The 20,209-nt window shown below is 41.3% G+C and overlaps 2 protein-coding genes and 1 long non-coding RNA gene across 8 annotated transcripts in view; 2 read left to right on the top strand and 1 right to left on the bottom strand.

Annotated features, from left to right (window-relative positions):
* LOC143832825 (uncharacterized) lies at positions 1-15,356 on the top strand. 2 transcript variants are annotated; one of them, XR_013229414.1, is made up of 4 exons: positions 1-314; positions 11,240-11,379; positions 12,977-13,204; positions 14,086-15,356. It is a non-coding gene; the product is annotated as an uncharacterized LOC143832825 (long non-coding RNA). The 2 variants fall into 2 exon arrangements; XR_013229413.1 differs by lacking the exon at positions 14,086-15,356 and having other exon boundaries at positions 12,977-13,535.
* H3-3B (H3.3 histone B) lies at positions 3,750-5,652 on the top strand. Its single transcript, XM_077327813.1, has 4 exons — positions 3,750-3,953; positions 4,373-4,528; positions 4,680-4,833; positions 4,950-5,652. Exons 2-4 carry the CDS (start codon positions 4,401-4,403, stop codon positions 5,076-5,078), a joined length of 411 nt encoding a protein of 136 aa, XP_077183928.1. The 5' UTR covers positions 3,750-3,953; positions 4,373-4,400; the 3' UTR covers positions 5,079-5,652.
* LOC143832822 (uncharacterized) overlaps positions 5,959-20,209 on the bottom strand; it is a 24,006-nt gene continuing 9,755 nt past the window's right edge. The window contains exons 6-16 of one of the 5 annotated variants that reach the window (XM_077327807.1): positions 19,188-19,246; positions 18,861-18,896; positions 16,992-17,044; positions 15,505-15,637; positions 13,110-13,306; positions 12,077-12,122; positions 11,920-11,985; positions 9,031-9,090; positions 7,456-7,513; positions 6,828-6,922; positions 5,959-6,388 (exon numbers count right to left, since the gene is read on the bottom strand). In XM_077327807.1, coding sequence (XP_077183922.1) covers positions 6,290-6,388; positions 6,828-6,922; positions 7,456-7,513; positions 9,031-9,090; positions 11,920-11,985; positions 12,077-12,122; positions 13,110-13,306; positions 15,505-15,637; positions 16,992-17,044; positions 18,861-18,896; positions 19,188-19,246 — 902 coding nt within the window. In that variant the 3' untranslated portion in view covers positions 5,959-6,289. Of the gene's footprint in view, positions 6,923-6,954; positions 7,542-9,030; positions 9,091-11,919; positions 11,986-12,076; positions 12,123-13,109; positions 13,307-15,504; positions 15,638-16,991; positions 17,045-18,860; positions 18,897-19,187; positions 19,247-20,209 lie in introns of those variants that run through there. The other 4 variants (XM_077327808.1, XM_077327806.1, XM_077327805.1 and 1 more) reach the window with 4 other exon arrangements.

Here is a 20,209-nt window from a genome sequence, read left to right on the forward strand (position 1 = left end):
GCCGCCGCCATTACCGCCCCGGGTTACCCAAAGCATGCTGGGGCTTGTAGTCCCGGTGATGGCGGAAAGTCCCCATTTTCTTCTATTGGGTTTCCGGCTCCGTAAACTACAACTTCCAGGGATCCTCTGCGCTCGTGGTCCCGGATTGTGCAACGCTGTCGAGGGGTTACTAGGAATTGTAGTTTCGAGCAGCTCGTCTGTGGTTTGAGACCGAGAGGTTTGAGGAGGAGCGCGGCAATGGAAGCCACTACCCGTGTAAACCAACGTTTTCACGTAAACTGTCACTGCCCGACCCTAATGATACTTGCTCGGAAGTAAGTGCCACTAAATTCAGCAAGGCTTACTTCCTAGTGAACTCCCGTAGATTTGTAGCTTTAGCGGTTTGTGCTTTTTTAAAAAAGGCTAAATTAGATCTGTATATAGCAAGAAATGGTAAATGCTTGTATGATTCTTGCTGACGACTCAGTTGATTTTTAAAAGGTAGTTGGAAGGCCAGGGGTGGTCTGTTAGATGGAATCGTTTTTTTGGTGTTATTTACAGCATGACAACATTGTGTTTTGTTTGGTTTGGTTTTTTACTGAGTAATCCCAGTCTGCAGTTGCCAGTAGCTTCCCATAAAGTATGTTGCATCAACAAAATGTGCATTTTGCTCATGGTTTGTATTGTGTTACCTGTGGGGCAAGGCAGCCAAAGTGTATGGGAATACGAGTTCTCCTGACCTATATACTGGACATTATAGTCTCTACTACCATGATCCATGTTTACCCAGGAATAAACCCCATTCAACTTTGTGGAATTTACTTTTAAGTAAACACATGTAGGATTGGGCTATTACTGTTTATTTGCCTTCCAGGGCTTTCCTCCCTTGTTTTTATTAACGAGTTCAATGAAAAAGGTAGACTATACATAATAATAATAATTATTATTATTATTAGATTTATAGCCCGCCACTCCCTAATGTAAATACATTTACAGTACGTTTTTAGATCCAATGTGTCTACTAATAGGTGGTTATGTATGTTAGTGTAATGGAGTTTACAGAGGGAATAGCATATTCTGTCATTGCTGTGTTTGGATATAGCAGAGGTAGAGCCTAGTCCTATCCATCTCCTGTACCTGTACAAGCAGAAGTGCTGCAAGTACACAGTGACATTGTGTGTAACAACCCAGACTACGGTTGCTGGCAGGCCTGGAGAAAAATGCCCTGCCCCTTCAGTAGTGTGTAAAGTGTTGAAATGGCCAACTGAAGCCTTTCATCGTATGGTGCTAAATAACATCATATTAAGTCCTTTAAACAGTTTTTTTATTTAATTTTAAACATGGAAGAAATTTTATTCTGCTTCTCCTAATCAACAGTGCTTGTGGGTTTGGAGCTCCAAACCAACTTTACAGGAATGTTAGGACATCTGGAACAGACTAGCTCTGCACCAGTTGTGAGAAACCTACTCTCTGTAAGGGCTGAATGCTGTCTGTACCTTTGTTGTATTACTGAAGCAGGAACTGGGATTCCCTTGTGTTCGTTACTGGGAGATATGATCACAATCTGGTGCTTTTTGCATCAGGATATAGGGTCTTGTTTTGTGTGGAAGGAATGACAGAACACTTTTAGTCTAATAACAATGTTCTTATAGTCAGAGAAAAAGAGGAGTGACTAAGAGCCCAGCATAACTCTTGCAGGATGGAAGTCCCCATTTCTCTGCTTAGATGTTAATTCAGTGCAGCAGCCATGAGGAAATTGTTTTACATTCTAATTCCCAATTGGGGGGGGATCTCATGTTTACTGTATCTGTGTTTTTATTTTATTTTGTTGTATTTTTTACCATTTGTTTTATGAGTATCTTCATGAATGTGTGGTTTACAAATGTTCGAAACAATAAATGTTCCAGCCCACTTCCCCCATAGATACCCAATGTAGCTTACCGTTTCCATTTTTATTGTCATGATGACAATCCTGTCAAGTAGGTTAGGCTTGAGAGCATATGACTGAATTGTCTACTGGTTAACCAAATAAGTATATTGAGGGAAAAGGGAATATTAAAATATGACTTGTAAAAAAGTAATTTGTGGAGTGCAATTAAAGTTGCTAATCCATTATTTGAAAAGGGCATTGCAGTGCTGCATCCTGAGATACTTCATTGTCCTTAAGGGATTCCATTATAGTACTCTCAAATTTATTTTATTTGCTACATTTCTATCCACTTTTGCTCCAAGGACAATGCATATTTGTCTCCTGTCTCCTCTGTTTAGTCCTCACAACAATCTTGTGGAGTTGGCTAGGCTGAGAGTGTGACTGGCTCAAGGTAACTTATCAAGTTTCAAGCAGAATAGGAAATTAACTTTAGGTCTCCCAGATCCTAAACTCTTTAACCACTATACTAAACTAGCTTTCAGAATGTGTATGATTTAAAATTAGGAGTGCTTTGTTACATTTCTTTAGAAATATAACAAGATCCATCTGATATTACTTCATACCACATGTAACCATTTTAGTAACCTTTTTCAATATAACATTCCATAGTCCACTGGAAACAGGACTTAGTAAAGTATACAGTATGTCCTTTTGTACTGAATCCTCTTCCTAATTGGCCGTAGAGTTTCTCGCCCCTGAACCAGACAAACAGACAGGGGGAATGACATTATTTTACTGCCCTGTACAGACTGCCCCATTGATAGCAGTCTTAATTGTAACTTGACTGTGCACAGGATGTAACTGAAAAACACAGGATGAGACTGTGGAAAACATTGATTCTTTCACATGTTTCCACAGTTGACGATAAATGCCAAAGTCAGTAAATACATATCCAGTCTCAGGCTTGCCACCAAACCCTTTCTGCTTTACTGATGTGACTCTGAAGTTCCAGTGATATTGGAATTAAACAATAAGAACACTTAAACATAACAATTTTGTTTAATTTGGACTAACTCTGTCATCAATTTATTAATTTTCATGATGGAGTAACTTTTGTAGAAGATCCCTGAAAACACTTTTCTGGGAGTAAGCCCTATTCAGTAGACATGTTCAGTAGACAGTATGTACACGCACACATACACATACGCATTTACATATATACACATAACAGATTGTTATGCTTTTTAAATCACAAATATGACACTCAGGATTTTAAAAATTATACATGACTGGCCACTCTCAGCCTGGTATGTACAGTGGATTCTTGGTATTTCTTGTAAAATAATTTTATATCCATTTTATTTAAGCAGAAATGCTTTCTATATTTTGGTAAAAAAATCAGTTTGGTTATCTTAGTGTATCTGTAGTGATGCTATTAAATATTAAATATCTAAAATGACAGTTGTGCAAAACTGTTTAATAAATATTTATTAGACGTAATTATGGAGAAACAAATGTATAACATTTGATATATTCTGGTAGAAGTAGATGAAAATGTGTTACAATTATAATCTTAATACTCATGTTGCCTTTCCAGTGGAAGCATCTTGATCAGCTCTTTTTTTTTTCTCCCAGTTGCTCTCTCCATTGGGCCTGGGACTCTCAAAACACACTGCTTTCTTTCCCATTGACTTTCCATTGTGGAGCTTTGCAACAAAAAGTAGGATCCAAACTATGCTTTCTGATGTCCAATCAGAGCCGTAGTCTCGGCCACAATTCTAATTGGCTTGCTGTGGTTCACGGCAGCCAATCCGCACGCTACTTTAACAACCAATAGGGTGTCGAGCTTCAGCCAATCATTGTTGAGATCCTGAAAAACGGCCTTTGTGTATGTTAGCGTCACGGCGCCGGCGGAGGCAGACGCCAATGGCTCCGCACGCTGCGTCTCTGTATTGTGAGGTCATGACGTCACGGGCCTCCTCCCTGTATAAAAGCCGTGTCCCCCGCGATCGGGAGGGAACAGTTACAGGTTCGTTGACTGCGGAGCTGCTTGTGCGTTGCGCTCGGCGCGGAAGTGTATTCCGGGGTTTTATTCGCGGGAGCGGTGAGTCTAAAGCGGAGGAGGGGGGGAAGGAGGAAGCGTGTGGACATCTCCCCTTGCCCACGGGGGTGCTCCTTGTGAGTAAGGGTCGCTGTCTCGCCGGCCCCGAACTGTGCGGGGAAAGGGGCTGACGGCGGTGCGTTTCGTGGCTTAATTGCCCCGCACGGGGGAGAGCCGGGGGTGGGGGGGGGGGAGGCCGAGAGAGAGAGAGAGAGAGAGAGAAATCTGGCTGAGTATTTACTATTGCGCGTGGGCGTCACGCGTTCGTTTGCCAGTGGGACGTCATTGATTGGCTGCTTGCCTGGCCGGGGGGGGGGGGGAGGCAGCGGATGGGCTCGATGGTTGCGGATCTTTCAGAAGATGAGTGCAGCAGGGCAGACGGGATGGCGGTTGTACTGACACGTTGCATGTTTTTTGTTCAGTTTTCCGGTTCTAGACACGTAAGGGGAAATGGCCCGTACTAAGCAGACTGCCCGTAAATCCACTGGTGGCAAAGCTCCACGTAAACAGCTGGCTACCAAAGCAGCAAGGAAAAGTGCTCCCTCTACCGGCGGCGTCAAGAAACCTCATCGCTACAGGTAAAAAAAAAATAGGTAGGAGATGCGGAGATATTTAAAAGTGACTCATTAAAATGGCTGCCTGCTAAAGGCTGCTGCAGCAAAAAGAGGAGCATGGGTTTAAAGACTGGCAGAAATGGAAGGATTTTTTGATTGTTTGCTATTTCTCCAGGCCTGGTACCGTGGCACTGCGTGAGATTCGTCGTTACCAAAAATCCACAGAACTTCTGATCCGCAAGCTTCCATTCCAGAGGCTTGTAAGGGAGATTGCTCAAGACTTCAAGACGGACTTGAGGTTCCAGAGTGCAGCTATTGGCGCTCTGCAGGTATAGTTGTGATAGACATTTCCTGTTGTGTACACTGGATCCTGGAAGGGCAGAAGGGAACAACATGTACCTTTTGGTCCATGGCTTTTAACCTTGTCTCTTTTGTCTTCAAATAGGAGGCTAGTGAAGCATACCTGGTGGGTCTCTTTGAAGACACAAACCTGTGTGCCATCCATGCTAAGAGAGTTACCATCATGCCCAAAGACATCCAGTTGGCTCGTAGGATACGGGGAGAGAGAGCTTAAAAGGAGCCAGTTTTTATGGTGTTTTGTAGTAAATTCTGTAAAATACTTTGGTTTTGATTTGTGATTTTTTTTGTATGATGAAATTGTTTATAATATGTTACATTTGTACTTAAGTCATTCCATCTTTCACTCAGGATGAATGCTGAAAGTGACTGTTCACATAAAACTCAGTGATGTGAGCCTTTGTTGCTCAGTAGTGACAAGTTGCTAATATGCAGAAGGGATGGGTGATCTTTCTGGCTTTTCATGCATGTTTCTGTATGTTAATGACTTGTTGGGTAGCTAAAATTGTAAGGTACTAGAATTGATATAAATGTGTACAGGGTTCTTTTTGCAATAAAACTGGTTATAACTTGATCCAAGTGTTTAACAATTGGGGCTGTTAAGTCTGACCATACATCACTGTGATAGAGTGTGGATTTGAGGAGGGTGAAACTACAAGTCTTAACCACAGTATAACTTACAGTTTCCTAAAAACGTGAACCTGGCAGCTATAGAATACACTATGTGCATTTATAATAGCTATTTTATATATTGTAGTGTCAACATTTTTAAATTAAATGTTTTACATTCACTTGAGTCCTGTCATTGATGTGGTGGAAACAGCCTTGTTATCTTCTTGGCTTTGATCTTTTAAACAAACCAGGTTAGACTTGTCCCCTTATTTGGTGTATAGGTTAACCATAGCACGTTAACTTCCAGTCACTGTGGTTTACACTGGATAAATAGATATTGAGGACTGCTGATTAGCCTAGAAAACTTACTGAGCAATAATTTTATTGTAAAACCTGTTCTAAACCTAATTGAGGTGGATCACAACAGTGGCTAGTTGAAATTTTAAACTGCAAACTGAAGGCCAGACCCCCCGCCCATAGGAGACATGTCTTCAAATCATGTATACAGTCATGTATATATTCCAAATTGGTTTGATCATTCAGTGTGTTGTTTTTATTGCTTCAAGAGCTCTGATTTAGATGTATTATATTTTGAACTCTTATTTTCAGAAACTCTTGTACACAGTAAAAAAAAAAGGTGTACAACTAGATGGGTTCATCTTAATTTATTCCAAGTTCATTTTGAAAAGAGTGTAAATGTGAAAAGACATTAAAAGATCAAAAACAATAAAGGATATATTCAAAATAATACTTTCAGTGCAGAGTTCTAATCATCTTCAAGTAGTGCCTTAATCCCAAGAGCATGTTTGCAGGGTTTTATTCAAAGCAGTGAGGTTCCAAAAAGTAGGTCACTGCCAGAAGCAAAGCCATCGCATCTCCATCACACAAACCATTCAGTGTGTTTAAATCCAACAGCTAAAGAAACAAAAGCTCATTACTCTTAAGTATGAATTTTGCTAACGTTTCAACTTGGCAGTGCTGATTACTGTATCCATGGAGGAGTTACACACTTGGCTACATAGGAAATATGCCTAAAGAATGGCAGGGTCAGCCTCTTGGGCTATGGGCTTGGAATATTTTTGTTCATTGACATCAACCCTTCAACTCATTAAGTGCAATAAATGCAGTTTGGAAAACTTTTAAGTGTAACTAGTACAGCAAGATTACATTGGGATGCTGCATTGTTTTGATATTGTTCCCTTGATTAAGTTCCCACACCCCTGCTTCTAAATCTTAAGAAACACAAAGTGAATGTGTTCATCTCAAGAGGTCAGTGTAACTGGGCTTTTATTCAACTGATAGGTTATATAGAACTGACTTGACCACAAGATGCCCAAAGCATACATATCCTTACCAATTCTTCTAACAATTTCTTCAGTTTCCTCTTCAGAATTTGATTGAAACACAAGACAGTCAAAGCTACTGTGATCCGGAACCTCTGGTGAAACACTAAAATGAAATACAGATGACACCCTTTATAGTTAACGCTGGATGTGGCTATTGAGCTGTAGTTCTTGATGTGTCCTGTCCATCTCTGAGTGACATTAAATCTTAACCCACTGGAAAGGAATGTTAACTTGATTAACACTACTGAGTAGGCCTCCAGGATAGATTGTATGTTAGTTACTCTGCTAAACAGTAAATTCAAGTAGATAGCCGTCTGGGTCTGAAATATCACAACATTTGAGTCTAATGGGCACTGCTAAACTGGGCTTTATTGGCTATCAAAGGGAAAATATGTGGTAATGGGTCATTTTATAGAATCAAAGTCACCTGGGAATCAAGGTATGACTTGAGCTGTACATCTTTTCCCGTAATGTAACCAGTATAAAAAACAGGGTTGTGGTCACTTGGCAGAAAAATTAAAGGTGCTTAACCCCTGAAATCAAGTCTATCCTACGTACTGCTTTTATGTAATTTACAGCAGTACTGGGAAGTAGGTGTATGTATAAAGTTGTTGTGTCTGCATCTTTTCAACTTACACAATACAGAAGGCAAAGAGATTCTTGCCATCCAGACGCTGTCCCACGCAGGAGATGTCTGTATAAGGGTAGTGGAACAAAACCTGCTGATGATAAAATTGTTTAAATAAAAAGCAGCTAAACATATGCATGTGTGTATTAGGATACCATTACAGAAGGAGTTTAGCTTGTAAATACAATACCATCCCTGCCACACAAAAACTGGTGTTTCCTTATCAATGTTGAACATATTGAGAGCCACTGGGGTGTAGTGATTAGACAAGGGTCCTGGAGAGGCAGATTTGAATCCCCACTCTGAAATGGAACACACAGTTATTCTAAGCTGCCTCAGAGGGACCTCTTCTGCAAGATGGATTTGGCCACAATCACCACCTGTTTGCACAGACGGCTAATTCCCACTTCCTGACAGATTTGGGCCCAGGCCAGGACAGCCCCAGGCCCTGGTGCATTTCCTTTTTTTGCACCAGAATCCATCAATGTGTAAGTTGGGGTTGGGCCATGCATAAGCAGGAAAACTCGGGCTGTCCCCAGTCAGGCATTGTTCCCACCTGCCCCTCCAAGTGTCACTTCCATCACCTACCCTCACAACCTTACTAAAAAAATATGTCTGAACATGTTACATCGCAATTCCAAAGTAATAAAATGGCAACCCCAATCCACTGCCAAGTTTGGTGGGCACTTTTCTATTCTTCATCTAACTGAGATGGACAGTCTTCATGTAAGGGAGGGGGGGAATGGAGTGATGAAACAGCCCATGTTTTTTTTATCCTCTTGTTTGTGTTGCAACAATTTTGTGTTACAAGACAATCATAATTTTAAAAAATTGGACTGGGGGGGCGCTCAAATGGCGCTGGAAGGTGATTGGGGAGTTTTTTCCACATGACAATGATTAGCAAGTAAACCAAATGGGAAGTTTTGACTGTAAAATGGGTGAGACGTATGAGAATGCTCTCCAGCTAAAAAAGGGCAATAAGGGTGGAATTTTGGAAAATAAATATTTTACACAGTGGGGCTCCTAAAAGATATACCTTGAGACATTTTATACTAGCAGGAGCCTCTTCCTTGAATTTCTTTTATCACCCTACAGTCTGTATTGTAACATTGTATTAGTGCATTTAAGGAGGAAGACCCCGAGAGGGATTGAAATTGGTCCTTTCAATTTGGTCACCTGATTGGTGTCTGTGTGTTCTGGATCTGTGCAATATTGTATAATTAAAATGTATGTTTTTACAATTTTGAATGTGTACATGAATAGTAGTAAATATTTGCATTTTAACATTTAGTATATTCTGCTTCTCAATCTTTAAGGTTCTTAGCTTCCATACACAAATTGGGGGGGGGGGGGTTATTCCTTCTTTTGTTGTTCACAAATTGAATTGTGACAGGTCCAACCAGGAAGCATGAAGGCTTGGGTCAACATTTTTGCAGGTGAAAAGATTCCATCTGCAGAGCATGATCTTGCCTCACAGCAGCCCAAAATCCTGGGGACATTTTGGGCTGCAGGGAGATGCGGGCAGAAAGAAAGTTACAGTCTGCTGGCAGAACTCCTGGATCAAAGCCAAAACACATCCTCACCTTTGAAGAAATTTTCTGTTGTACAAAGACTTCTGTTTCTTTTACATCAAATAAAATCTCCTGGAAAAATAATGTTAAAATTTTACTGATGCATTTTTTTCTTTCAATTTTGCCTCCTTCAGACTTGATGGGGCTACAGATAGAAATCGTAACAATTCAAGTCAGAGACTCAAGCTTATAAACTATGTTATTTTGACAGATATTGCACCTCAGATATTCACTTTGCCATTTTCCCTCATGTTTATTTATTTATTAGATTTCTATACCGCCCTCCCATATGGCTCAGGGCGGTTCACATACAATATTACAGGGGTAATACATGGAACAGTCTGAACATATAACAGTCACAAAATAACACATCCACAACAATCCAACATCCAGGTAAAGGTAAAGGTATCCCCGGTGCAAGCACCGAGTCATGTCTGACCCTTGGGGTGATGCCCTCTAGCGTTTTCATGGCAGACTCAATACGGGGTGGTTTGCCAGTGCCTTCCCCAGTCATGACCGTTTACCCCCCAGCAAGCTGGGTACTCATTTTACCGACCTCGGAAGGATGGAAGGCTGAGTCGACCTTGAGCCGGCTGCTGGGATTGAACTCCCAGCCTCATGGGCAAAGCTTTCAGACAGCTGCCTTACCACTCTGCGCCACAAGAGGCTCTATAATCCAACATCCAACAATGGATATAAATCAACAGAACTGCAATGGCTTGAGTCAGCAATAATATAACAACGCCAACTTAGACAACCCCCTAGGGAGGTCAGGTTGGTTCAGGTCATGGAGGGGGTGTCTGAGGGGGACCTGTGGATGTTGTTGGGTCAGTCAGTTCATGCTGGTGTACACTGTTTTTCATGGCACTAATCCTCTCAATATAAAATGATTTGGTATGCATTCAAATGGGGCAGGTTTAGTTCCAGAAACTGCTTCATGATCTTGTGCTTACCCAAGCCAGCTGAGTGTAAACTGAGTGTCCATTCAGTGTATTACTGAAGCATTGCAATTCGGCACTCACCTGGACAAGTACAAATAGGCCTCCAGGAAATTAGGCTAGGACTCACCACAGCTGCATGTGAGCCCTTGCCAATGAGCTGCTAAAATAAGCCGTCCAGGGATACCACAGCTGATTACCAAACATTAATTTCCCACTTCAGATGAGTTGTAATAACATTGTTAAAGAATAGGGTATATATAGTGTGGGTTTCCACCTAATGCTCTATCCCTAGCCATTGTGTTCCTCTGAAGAACAGACAGACACAGCAAGGGCCTGAAAAGAAGTGTGAGAGCTGTTGGCTGCCCATCTGGGTAAGATTGGGACAAAGGGAGGAGGCCACAGTTTTTTTCCAGAGGGGAATGATCTTTGTAGTGGCTCGTCTGGTCTGCTATCTAGCTTGAAGTGAGAGTCACTAGAGGTGACACGGAGTGTTTTGCAATGAAAATTAGCTTAATACCTTTTGAAGGGTAATCGGTGAGCAAAGGATTTGTGACTGCCCTCTATCAATTTTTTTACAAGGGCTAGTTCCCCGACAGTCTTCCATAGAGGCAACTCCTCCGCATACAGCAAGTCCTCCACATACAACCCCACCATTTTGGTTTAAGCAAGTCAAACAAGTCTGTCATGTTTGTCAGCTGTGATTGCATCACAGGAAATATATCAGGTATTTTGAACTGTGCCAAATTCATTGAGTCTGCAGGTGGCAGAGAAGCCTATATAAGATGCTTAAGTAGGTGCTCTTCCCAACTAATTCTATGTCTGATAAATATTACACTTCACACCAAAAGGCCTTGTGGGTGGTTCTACCTAGAATATTGTCATATCTTGCTTCTCAAACATTCAATGCAAGGTGCTCACGTTTCTCCAAAGTATGTTCTTCCGTTCCATAAGCCTTCACCAAAAAGTGCCACAGCCTCTTGTTTACAGAAACAATAACCTGCCTCACTAATAGACATGACACATGTACTTAGGTTTGTGTATCCGGGAGAAGGATCCTGAAATGCAAGATCCTGGGGAAAAAGAAAATGCTACTGTCTCAGTTAAACCAGTTTCTGTTGTGATTATTTCAGACAATTGTCAGTGTTTGCTGAAGCTATACCTTCCAGCTCCTCCTGTCTTGCTCTCTTCCATTTGGGCAAAGAATATTGCTTCTTAGTTACCTCAGAGAAGGAAGGTATTCAAGATACATTTTTTTTACTTGCTTGTCCTTCCCTCTCCAGCGTCAACTAGATTCTTCACTATGTGGACAGACAACAGTCTACCCATTTGTGCTATTGACCGGAAGAAGACTTCTCTATATATGCCCTAACAGGCATTCATACAAGGACTGACCTGAGGGCTTTTGAGCATCAAGCAAAAGGTACCTCTCCATTTATACTCTTCCAACTTCACCTTGGTGGCAGGCATATATTTACTGTGGAAGACTGATCAATTATTGATATCCAGGCTAGTTTCCTATTTCATCCAGGCCCGTAATACAGATGTTTATCTGAACTGCCAATTAGTGACAAGGAACTGGTTACCAATTTGCCATCTTTGCCATCTTAAACTTAGGAAATAGGTAATGAAGATTAAGCCCTGTCCCAAATTGCCCAGGCTAACCCTGTCTCCTCAGGTTTCAGAAGCTAAGCAGGGTCACCCTTTATTATAGTAATTGGATTGGATGGGAGTCCAAGAAGGAAGACCAAGGCTGTTACACAGAGGCAGGCAATGGCAAACTTCCTCAATTAATCCCTTGCCTTGAAGACACTGGAGGGCTCCTTTGCCAGTCCTTTCCACCTCCATTGAAGATTAAACCAAACATTTCCAATGGTGGGAATAAACAGGGATACATCTAATCACTTTAGCTGTACCCATATTCCAGTCCCCAAACACTGAAAAGTCATCAGCAAAAGCTTACCTGTGGTGGTAAACATTTTTCTAAAACTGTTGAGATGCCTTGGTCTAACACTTCTTTTCCTCCAAGCTAAAAGCAGAATCAGAAAGATATAATAATGACAGATAAATAACAACGGGAAAAGAAAGAAACTTCCCTTCTCTATCTAGACTCATCTTACCTTTCCTACATTGACTTGCCCTAAGTACCGTAGATTATACAGCAACCTGAGAAGAGAAGAATCAAGATAATTAGGCAAGCAAATTCATGAACACATCAAGGTGTAGCACAGGCACCTTGGCAACACAAGAGAGCAATCTACTTCCACACAAGACCTTTTTTGGATAGTTCTGAACAGTTATAGTAATGGAAACCAATCTACTGGGCAGTGGATGCTTCACTGGCATAGATACTCCTAGTTAAAAATACATATGCACAGCACATTATTTCTGAATGGTGCCCGCACATTTCAAGGACTGTTTTCTCCCTGTAACACAGATGCAAGAGGTGATTAAAAAAGAAGTGGGGTCCACACTTCTACATATAATGGGTAGGATTCAAAACCTCTTCTGGCAAAAAAGTTTTCCTTCCTCTGAAGGATGATGATTTTCTCCTTTGGAGAAAGATTCCTATAAGAGAAAGACTTCACAAATTGAAGGGAGTTATTAGATCCAATCCATTGTGGGGGAATAGTAGACAAATAAAGATGTGTGTATTCAAACCATAGTAAATAAAAAAGGACAGATTCTCTGTATACACATACTATAATGGAGGTTGTGCCCCTAAACTGGCTTGACCTTGGCTATAACTTCCCTCACCTAACAATCTTCATGCACTCACATGTCTTTCTCCTCCAACCTTCTTTGTGTAGTTGGGAGACAGAAGAGAACAATGTATGCATTCCTAGTAGGACTTTATGTTAAATCTCCCCAAGGAGTCTAAATGACTTTATTTTTTATAGCCTGCCATGTTGGCTCAGGATGGGTAATAAGAAGTATTCAGGATGGCACAATGCCCTGATTTTTGGATTTTGTGTTGGAAGCTTTGTCTCATGAGCCCTGTGTTTACCTGCCAATTACAGGTAAAAGCCTCAAGAACAATCCAAGAACCAGCAAGCTGCCAGCTCAGTCACAAGACAAAGCTCCAGCTATGACCCCAACCAGCCATAACACTGGAGCCTGCAATCACTCTGCTCCCACTATTGAATCCCCTACCTGCTCCCTTGCAGGCATGGGCCCCCAGTCTGTTCTTTGTGCGTGTGTTCATGCTGGAGTTGGAAGTTGGGGATTCTCTCCCTGAGAACTTTCAGGTAGGGTAGCAGTGGTTTGTACACCCCTCCATCATGCCACTTCCACCGAATTAGGTGGAAGCTCAATGGCTTGCCCTTTAGCTTCTGTAGTACAGTTCCAGCCTGAAGAGAAAGAGAGAGAGATTTTGTTCACTGGGAAGGAAGGTCTTGAATGCTAGCAAGGAATGATTATTATTTAAAGAGTATATATCAGACCCAAAGCTCTGCATGTGCTCCTGCAAACTCTCAGCCAGCGACACCTACGATCTCCCTGATCTAACTTCTGTTCACTGTTGGCTTTTATGATAAAAGCAAAACTTTCAAAGCAATACATTAAAGTCCAGTTCTGTTGTGAGTTGAGTTCATGCTGCTGTTTATGGGGGCAGAGCATACATGTCAGAAAAGAAAAGGTAAACAGCACTGAGTTACTCAGGAATTTGTTCTTATTGCATTATATATTTTGCAAACACTGGAGAGTATCCAGCCACACAGCTCCTCTGACAGTATTTCTGTTTTTGGAAGAGGAAGCTAGGATTTCTGCTGAGTCCTCACTGCAAACCACCACTCTGCCCTCTGATGAGAAACTGCTGGCCTTAGAAACAAAGTGGGGGGGAGTGGCCTCAGTGGGCTGCAGCAGTAAAGTTCTGCTCTGCAAAGTGTGCAGATGGATGGATACACCCCAGTGCGAAAGAACGCATTCTCTCTTGTTCTCCCGGAAGGCAGCACACATCAAGAGGTATGGTTACGGAAGGATATACCCAGAGTTCTTGATGTCTCGAGAATGCCAATTCAAAGCTGAGCCGGGTGGGGGGTTTCACCCTTCTCCAGCTTGTTCCTCATTGTAATTCTTCTCTCAGGGAGAACAATTTAATTAATTATTTTAATTCCACTTTTCTCCCCAGTGGGAACCCAAAGCTGCTTACATGACAAGCAAGGAAATACAAGTGAAATAAGAAGAGAAAAGGAAGGGGACGTTTCTGGGAACAGTGTCAGTCTCTCAGGCACCACCCAGCACAATTGATTTCCCTGCCACATTGAGGCTGTGACCTTCAAACTTCCCTTTTAACAATCACTTCCAGACATGCCCAAGTCTTAAATACTTGCAGAGCAGGAAAGAAGCAAAGTCAACTAGATGTTATATCTGCTGCTACTCACCTAGCAGGCTCTTCCTCATTTCCTCCTTTTCCAACAACAAACACCTCTAGGAATCATATTTTGGAAAAGGATTTTCTAATGATTCTCCCACTTGCCCCTCCTTCACAATATCTGAATATTGTCACTTTTTGACTATCACATATGTTGACAAAGTTTAGATATGCAAAGAGGAGGGAAGACTTTAAAAATAAAATAATTTTATTGTGAAGAGAAACCATTTTGTATAAAAAGAGAAGAGAACGGTCTAACTGTTCTGTTGTCTTCATTCAGTCTGCCTGTTGTGAAGGTAAGGAGAAGAAGTGTGCTCAAAGTGTGCTTTTATGTATTGTTCTTTGTTCTTATGTAAACTGCCCTGAGCCTCCGGGGAGGGCGGTAAGTAAGTAAGTAAGTAAGTAAGTAAGTAAGTAAGTAAGTAAGTAAGTAAATAAATAAATAAATAAATAAATAAATAAATAAATAAATAAATAAATAAATAAAGGAGCAGGAAATCTCCAAAGAGCCAAAGAAAAACATCAGTAAGTTCCTGATCTAAATATGCCAAATATACACCTGATGCCCCCTGTAGGGCATTCTTCATATCTTGAATTATACACATTACCAATCTTGCACATTCCCACAACATATACAATGGGGAAGAAAAAGTGAGATGAATTTTTTAATGAAAGTTCCTACAGTTAGCCAAGCAACACCCATAATGTATTTAATTTCACAATGCAGATACACAACCTCATACAAAAACAAAACATTTACCTTATTTACCTGAAAGGAAGACTAGGTTTGTTCCATATGTGTTGTCAAGCAAAAGAGGCCATCTTAAATTTGCATGTAAGTTGCAGATAGGCACAAGAATAAAAAATATTTGCATCCCATCTTCCTTTCAGGTAAATGTGGATAAACAGGGGCAAAGCTAAACCAATGAAATCACTGATATTATTGACTTAATTGTTTGATATTCTAAAATAAAAGTGTAATTTTCTCAACACTAGACTACTGAAAAAATTAAAACTATTTAAGACCACGCCTTCCTCCATAACCTTTCTATCTCTGCCATATCTTTGGTTTTTCATCATGTGCTTCAGGCTAAACACAGTTCCCACAGCATCTTTGCACAGCCATCTCTCCGGCTCCTCATGATTTCACCACACTTAGGTGGATTCTTTCCATACCTGTCCATTGTATGCATTCCTCAGTGAAAATCCATTTATCTCATCAATGATGTCTCCAACCAGCACGACTTCATCCACCTCTGCCTGGCTTTGTGGAAGCAGCTCTATGATGAAAATCCGTCCATCCAAGTATCTGAGATGAAAACAGCAACAATATGATAGCTCCCCCTGAGGAACAAGGTACCATACTGTTCAGCAAAGAAGGGCATTTGGACAAGATACATTAGAAAGCAGTTTTAATATTTCTCTTCAAAATACCACGCAGGTACTTCAGGAGTGGTCCTTTCACACAAGAGAACAGCAAGTGATCTCCTCACATAGCTTCTTAATCCCAGTTGTTGAGCATGATAAAAAGGGGTCATTTCCATTCCATGCTTGGATGGGCAAGATGGCCTTGCTAATTTGAAGTATATCAGGAGGAGAACGAAATAAAAATGAAACAGTAACTGAAGGCTTTTAGCTAGAGTACTGGACTGGAGAGACTCTGGTCTGAAGGCCTGATACACTTCTTAGATTTCTCAATTTCTTTCCAGCTCCTGGTAATTCACCATACAGTGCGAGTTCTATGTTTGGAACACAATTCACAGGCGTGTGGAAGCAATTCAGTTCAGGACCATCACATGTGGTGACAGGTATCTTAAGCCTTCTGCTCTCCATCATTTTCCTGTCCTGCAATGGCTTCTGGAGTAAGGTGACCAGATTTTAACATTGGTAAAGCGGGACACCATTGACGGGCGGGGGGGGGGGCAGTTCTTGATTAAAAATGTGGTCTATATGGAGCAACAAAAAGTTTCATAGAACGCATAGAATGGAAAAATAGTATTGTAATATATATTTTTTAATTTCAACATAAGTACAATTTGCCAGGTACCCCCAGATGTCCCTCCAAAAGTGGGACAATCTGGTCAACTTATTCTGGGGCGCCACTAGGGAAACCATGGGTACTGATGGGATTCCCCAACAGTTCAAACAGCAACCACTGGGGCCATTTTGGGTCAAGAAAACAGCACAGGGAAAAAGACATAACCCCCTCTCCTTGTACGCCATGGTCCTGATCTGAATTGGTCCCCATGATCCTGAGAATGGAGTGCCAAGCACAGAACTGGTTGTGCATGTTTGATCATCAGGACCTGGACAAGGATGCAAGGAAAATGAAACACGTAGTTAGGCCCTGACTAGCTAGCAGGCTTTCTTTGCTTTGTTTTTTTGTTCATTTATTTTCTGAGAAAAACAGCAGGGGCAGGGGTGGGGGATTGTGTGAAGGAAAAGTGTCCTACCTTTTAAAATAAGTTTAATGGGACGTTATATACCTGGTGAACTTATTTACCTTCATGCCATGAAAAGCTTCACCTGCCCACTTCTACACATTAAGCCATATTAATGGAGCAAGGCTTCTTGCTGTTGGTCTTATCCACAAAGGTCTCTTTTTAAAGAGACTGGACTTTAGCTAAAAGGACCACAAAGCAAGGGAGGAGTGAATCTCTTACCTGAGCACCATTCCTAGTTCTTTGCAGGGGACAGTTTCATAGGTCAGGCACACCTGGAAAGTAGGATTCATCAATGTAGACTCCAGCAAGCTTGAAGAAATCCTCCTACACTTTGGCAAAGATGGGGTATTTTGCTTCCATTATTAGGGCATTTACTTAATCTTTTTTAAAGGAAAGCTGGAAAAGGACCTAACATTCATTTATCCACCTCAAAGACACCGCAAGACAACTAACAGGATGAAGCCACATCATCATATGGGTTTAGAACTGCCAGGTCCAGTATAAACTGCAGGCCCACCATATCTAAACACAATGGGTTCAGATGATACAACTCGGTGTTTGTCTTTCTGAGAACAGGAAGAGAGAATGGCCAGTGGGGAGAGACCTGGATGCAGATGGAGGCACGGCAGCAAATATATTGGAAAGATACACTTCTTCTTTCTGTTTTGGTAGGGGGACATCAGTGAAGAAAAGAAGGCTTGACAAAATTAAAATCACTCAAGCTGGACTATCAGAAATTAATTTTCAACTACAGGCACACAAGAAATTTTTTTTTTAAAAAAAACAACAAAGAATAGCAAAAGATAACGACACACATGTAGAAAGGCAAAAGTCTGGGCATGACTCTGAATCCTTAATTAACAAGAGGCCCAACTCACAAAGATAGTTCACTCGGCATTTCTCCGTCTGTGTCAGGCCAGTCAGACTGCACTGGACCTCTCACAGCTAAGCCTAGCCAGTGTGATCCATGCAACGGCCACTGCTAGGCTAGACTTCTGCAACTCACTCTACATAGTGCTGTCCTCGAGACTTCTCCAGAAACTCCAAGTGGTTCAAAATGTGGCCACGCAAGTCCTGTCAGGGACTAATTATGAAGCACATATAACACCGGTACTTGCTCAGCTGCACCAGCTCTAGATTGGTGACCGAATCAGGTTCAAGATGCTGGTCTTAACATTTAAAGCCCATAATGGTCTGGGACCAGCAAACCTGCAGGACTGCCTTTTTCCTTAGACTTCCCCAAGATTGTTGAGATCATCACAACAATACCTGCTCAGGGTCCCCAGCCCAAAAGATATAAAAATGGCCTCAGCCAGGGCCAGGGCCTTTTCAGCCCTGACCCTGACCTGGTGGAATGAGTTCCCAGGAGAGATACACCAGCAATAGAGTTTTTAACTATAAAGATCAGACAAGATGGCAGAATTAAGGGAATAAAAGTAGAAGATATAGTATTCAAAATGAAATCGATGTGGATGACATAGCTCTAACAGTCTTGAAACCCCAGAAACCATTGCAATTGAACAAATGGAAGAATTTGGATCCTTATCTGGCTCTGAAATTAAGTCTCTGCTTATGTTCTCAAAATAAACTTACCGCAATAAGAAAAGAAATAAAAATGACTTTTTAACATATAGCATGACAATAAATACTCAGGGGGGAATCAAATCTTGGGATGTAAAATATTTTCTGTCATTCATTTGTATTACATTACTGTCCTGGAAACATGCAATTATATTGGATAACTCCCCTTTTTTATTTCCCTTTTCTTTTCTGTAACCCTACTGACTACCTAAATAAATAGATTGGGAGAAAATTAAAATCACTCTATATAAAAGGCAAGGGCAGATTCACTATGATTATGATGTACATTTATTTAAGGAGACCGAGTTCAGTAAAGACAATATTTTTCTGCCTCCTCCTATGTGAGCGATTTTTAAAAATATAAGCAAGACACCAGTCCAGAGCAGAGGTCCCAATGTTTATTTGCTTCAGGTGTAAAAATCCTTAATGATAGCATTCTCTATAAATGACATAAAGAGAGAGTATAATAAATCTCACTGAATGCGAAAGAGAACTCAAACCTCTTACCGGAAGCTGCCAGCTTTCATCCAAGAAACTGGAATTCTACAAGTGAAGTGCAGCAATATGTGAGGAGTTAAACAAGAAGTTTTGAGCAAAGTATGCTTTGAAATTAGTAACTGTACAGCTTGATCCAGTGCATTTCTCAGATGCAAGAACATCTGTTTCTAAGCATGACTTTCTTGGCTCCCGCTTCCCATGACATCCTCAAATGCCCTGAAATCCTTCTTCAAAGAGAGAGAGGACTATGGACATACTGTACTGTATCTAACCCTGCATTTGTTAAGCAAAGCAAAATGCCCTCAACCTACATCCCACAGCCAGCTATTATTGTACCTGCACATCAAGTGAAAAACTAATTTCTGTCACCACCAGCATCATAGACAGGAAAGGCTCTGAAAAAAGAGTGTAAAGACTAATGTCACCATCTGATCTCTGACAGTCCTTATTCATCAGTAAGTCCAAGGGATATTGTCAAGGCCACTATAAAAGACAGGGAATTTCAAATTTTGTCACAGCAAGAGTATGTCTTCCTAAAATAAAATTATGGCTTCTGCCAAAAATACATTAATACCATAAAAGGCACTATTCTATGCCAATAGGCATAACTCAAGACAGACTGAAGGCCAAACATATCAAAACATTAAATCTTGTCAGGTCATATCCAAAGATGCCCTTCTTCACGGAAGAATCTTCCAGCCACAGAAGGAGTCTTCTCTGAACGGGTTCCTCAGAGAACAGAAGGGCTCATTTCCATTCTACTCTATGAATAAAAGGTTTTTCCCACTTTGTGACTAGAATCTTGCCTAAAGAGACACAGAATATATGACCCTCTATTTGCCCTTATATGGAGAAAAGCTGGTGCTCTGGTCTCTAGGTCAGATCAAACCACATGCAGGATGAATTCAGAGAATGAAAAACTACAGAGCAGCCTTTTAACAGATTCCTGGGATGGATCCAGTAGAAAATTTCAGCTGACAAAACGATGCAGTTTTTTCCAATTCCCCCTCCCTTCTGCAAACCTCCAACTTCCTCCTCATTCTGTCCATGTGGGTCCCTTGTCCCCAGGAACAGCATTTCAGGGACCATTCTAGCCTTCAGCTGGAGATGGAGGCAAAGAAGATTCACTCTGCTAGTGGAAATTCCTTCTGTCAGCAGAGATACTGCAAAGGATACCACTAGAGTCCTAGGTCACCAGTGGGGAAAACGGATGCCTTGAAGGCTAAACTCTGGCATTGATGTCACTGTTTCCTAACCTGGATCTGACAAGCTTACCCACTCCTCCCTTCCCCACAGGTGGCCTGGTAGGACCTAGGACCTAGTGGTATCCTTCGCAGTAACTCTGCTGACAGAAGGAG

This window comes from Paroedura picta, chromosome 3 (assembly GCF_049243985.1).
Source record: "Paroedura picta isolate Pp20150507F chromosome 3, Ppicta_v3.0, whole genome shotgun sequence".
NCBI classification, from domain to species: domain Eukaryota; kingdom Metazoa; phylum Chordata; class Lepidosauria; order Squamata; family Gekkonidae; genus Paroedura; species Paroedura picta.

Bases quoted from the DNA above. Each gene is read 5' to 3' on its own strand.
- H3-3B (XM_077327813.1), top strand. From the start codon at position 4,401: ATGGCCCGTACTAAGCAGACTGCCCGTAAATCCACTGGTGGCAAAGCT. The intron at 4,529-4,679 runs GTAAAAAAAAAA...CTATTTCTCCAG, and splicing joins AAGAAACCTCATCGCTACAG to GCCTGGTACCGTGGCACTGC. The intron at 4,834-4,949 runs GTATAGTTGTGA...GTCTTCAAATAG, and splicing joins CAGCTATTGGCGCTCTGCAG to GAGGCTAGTGAAGCATACCT.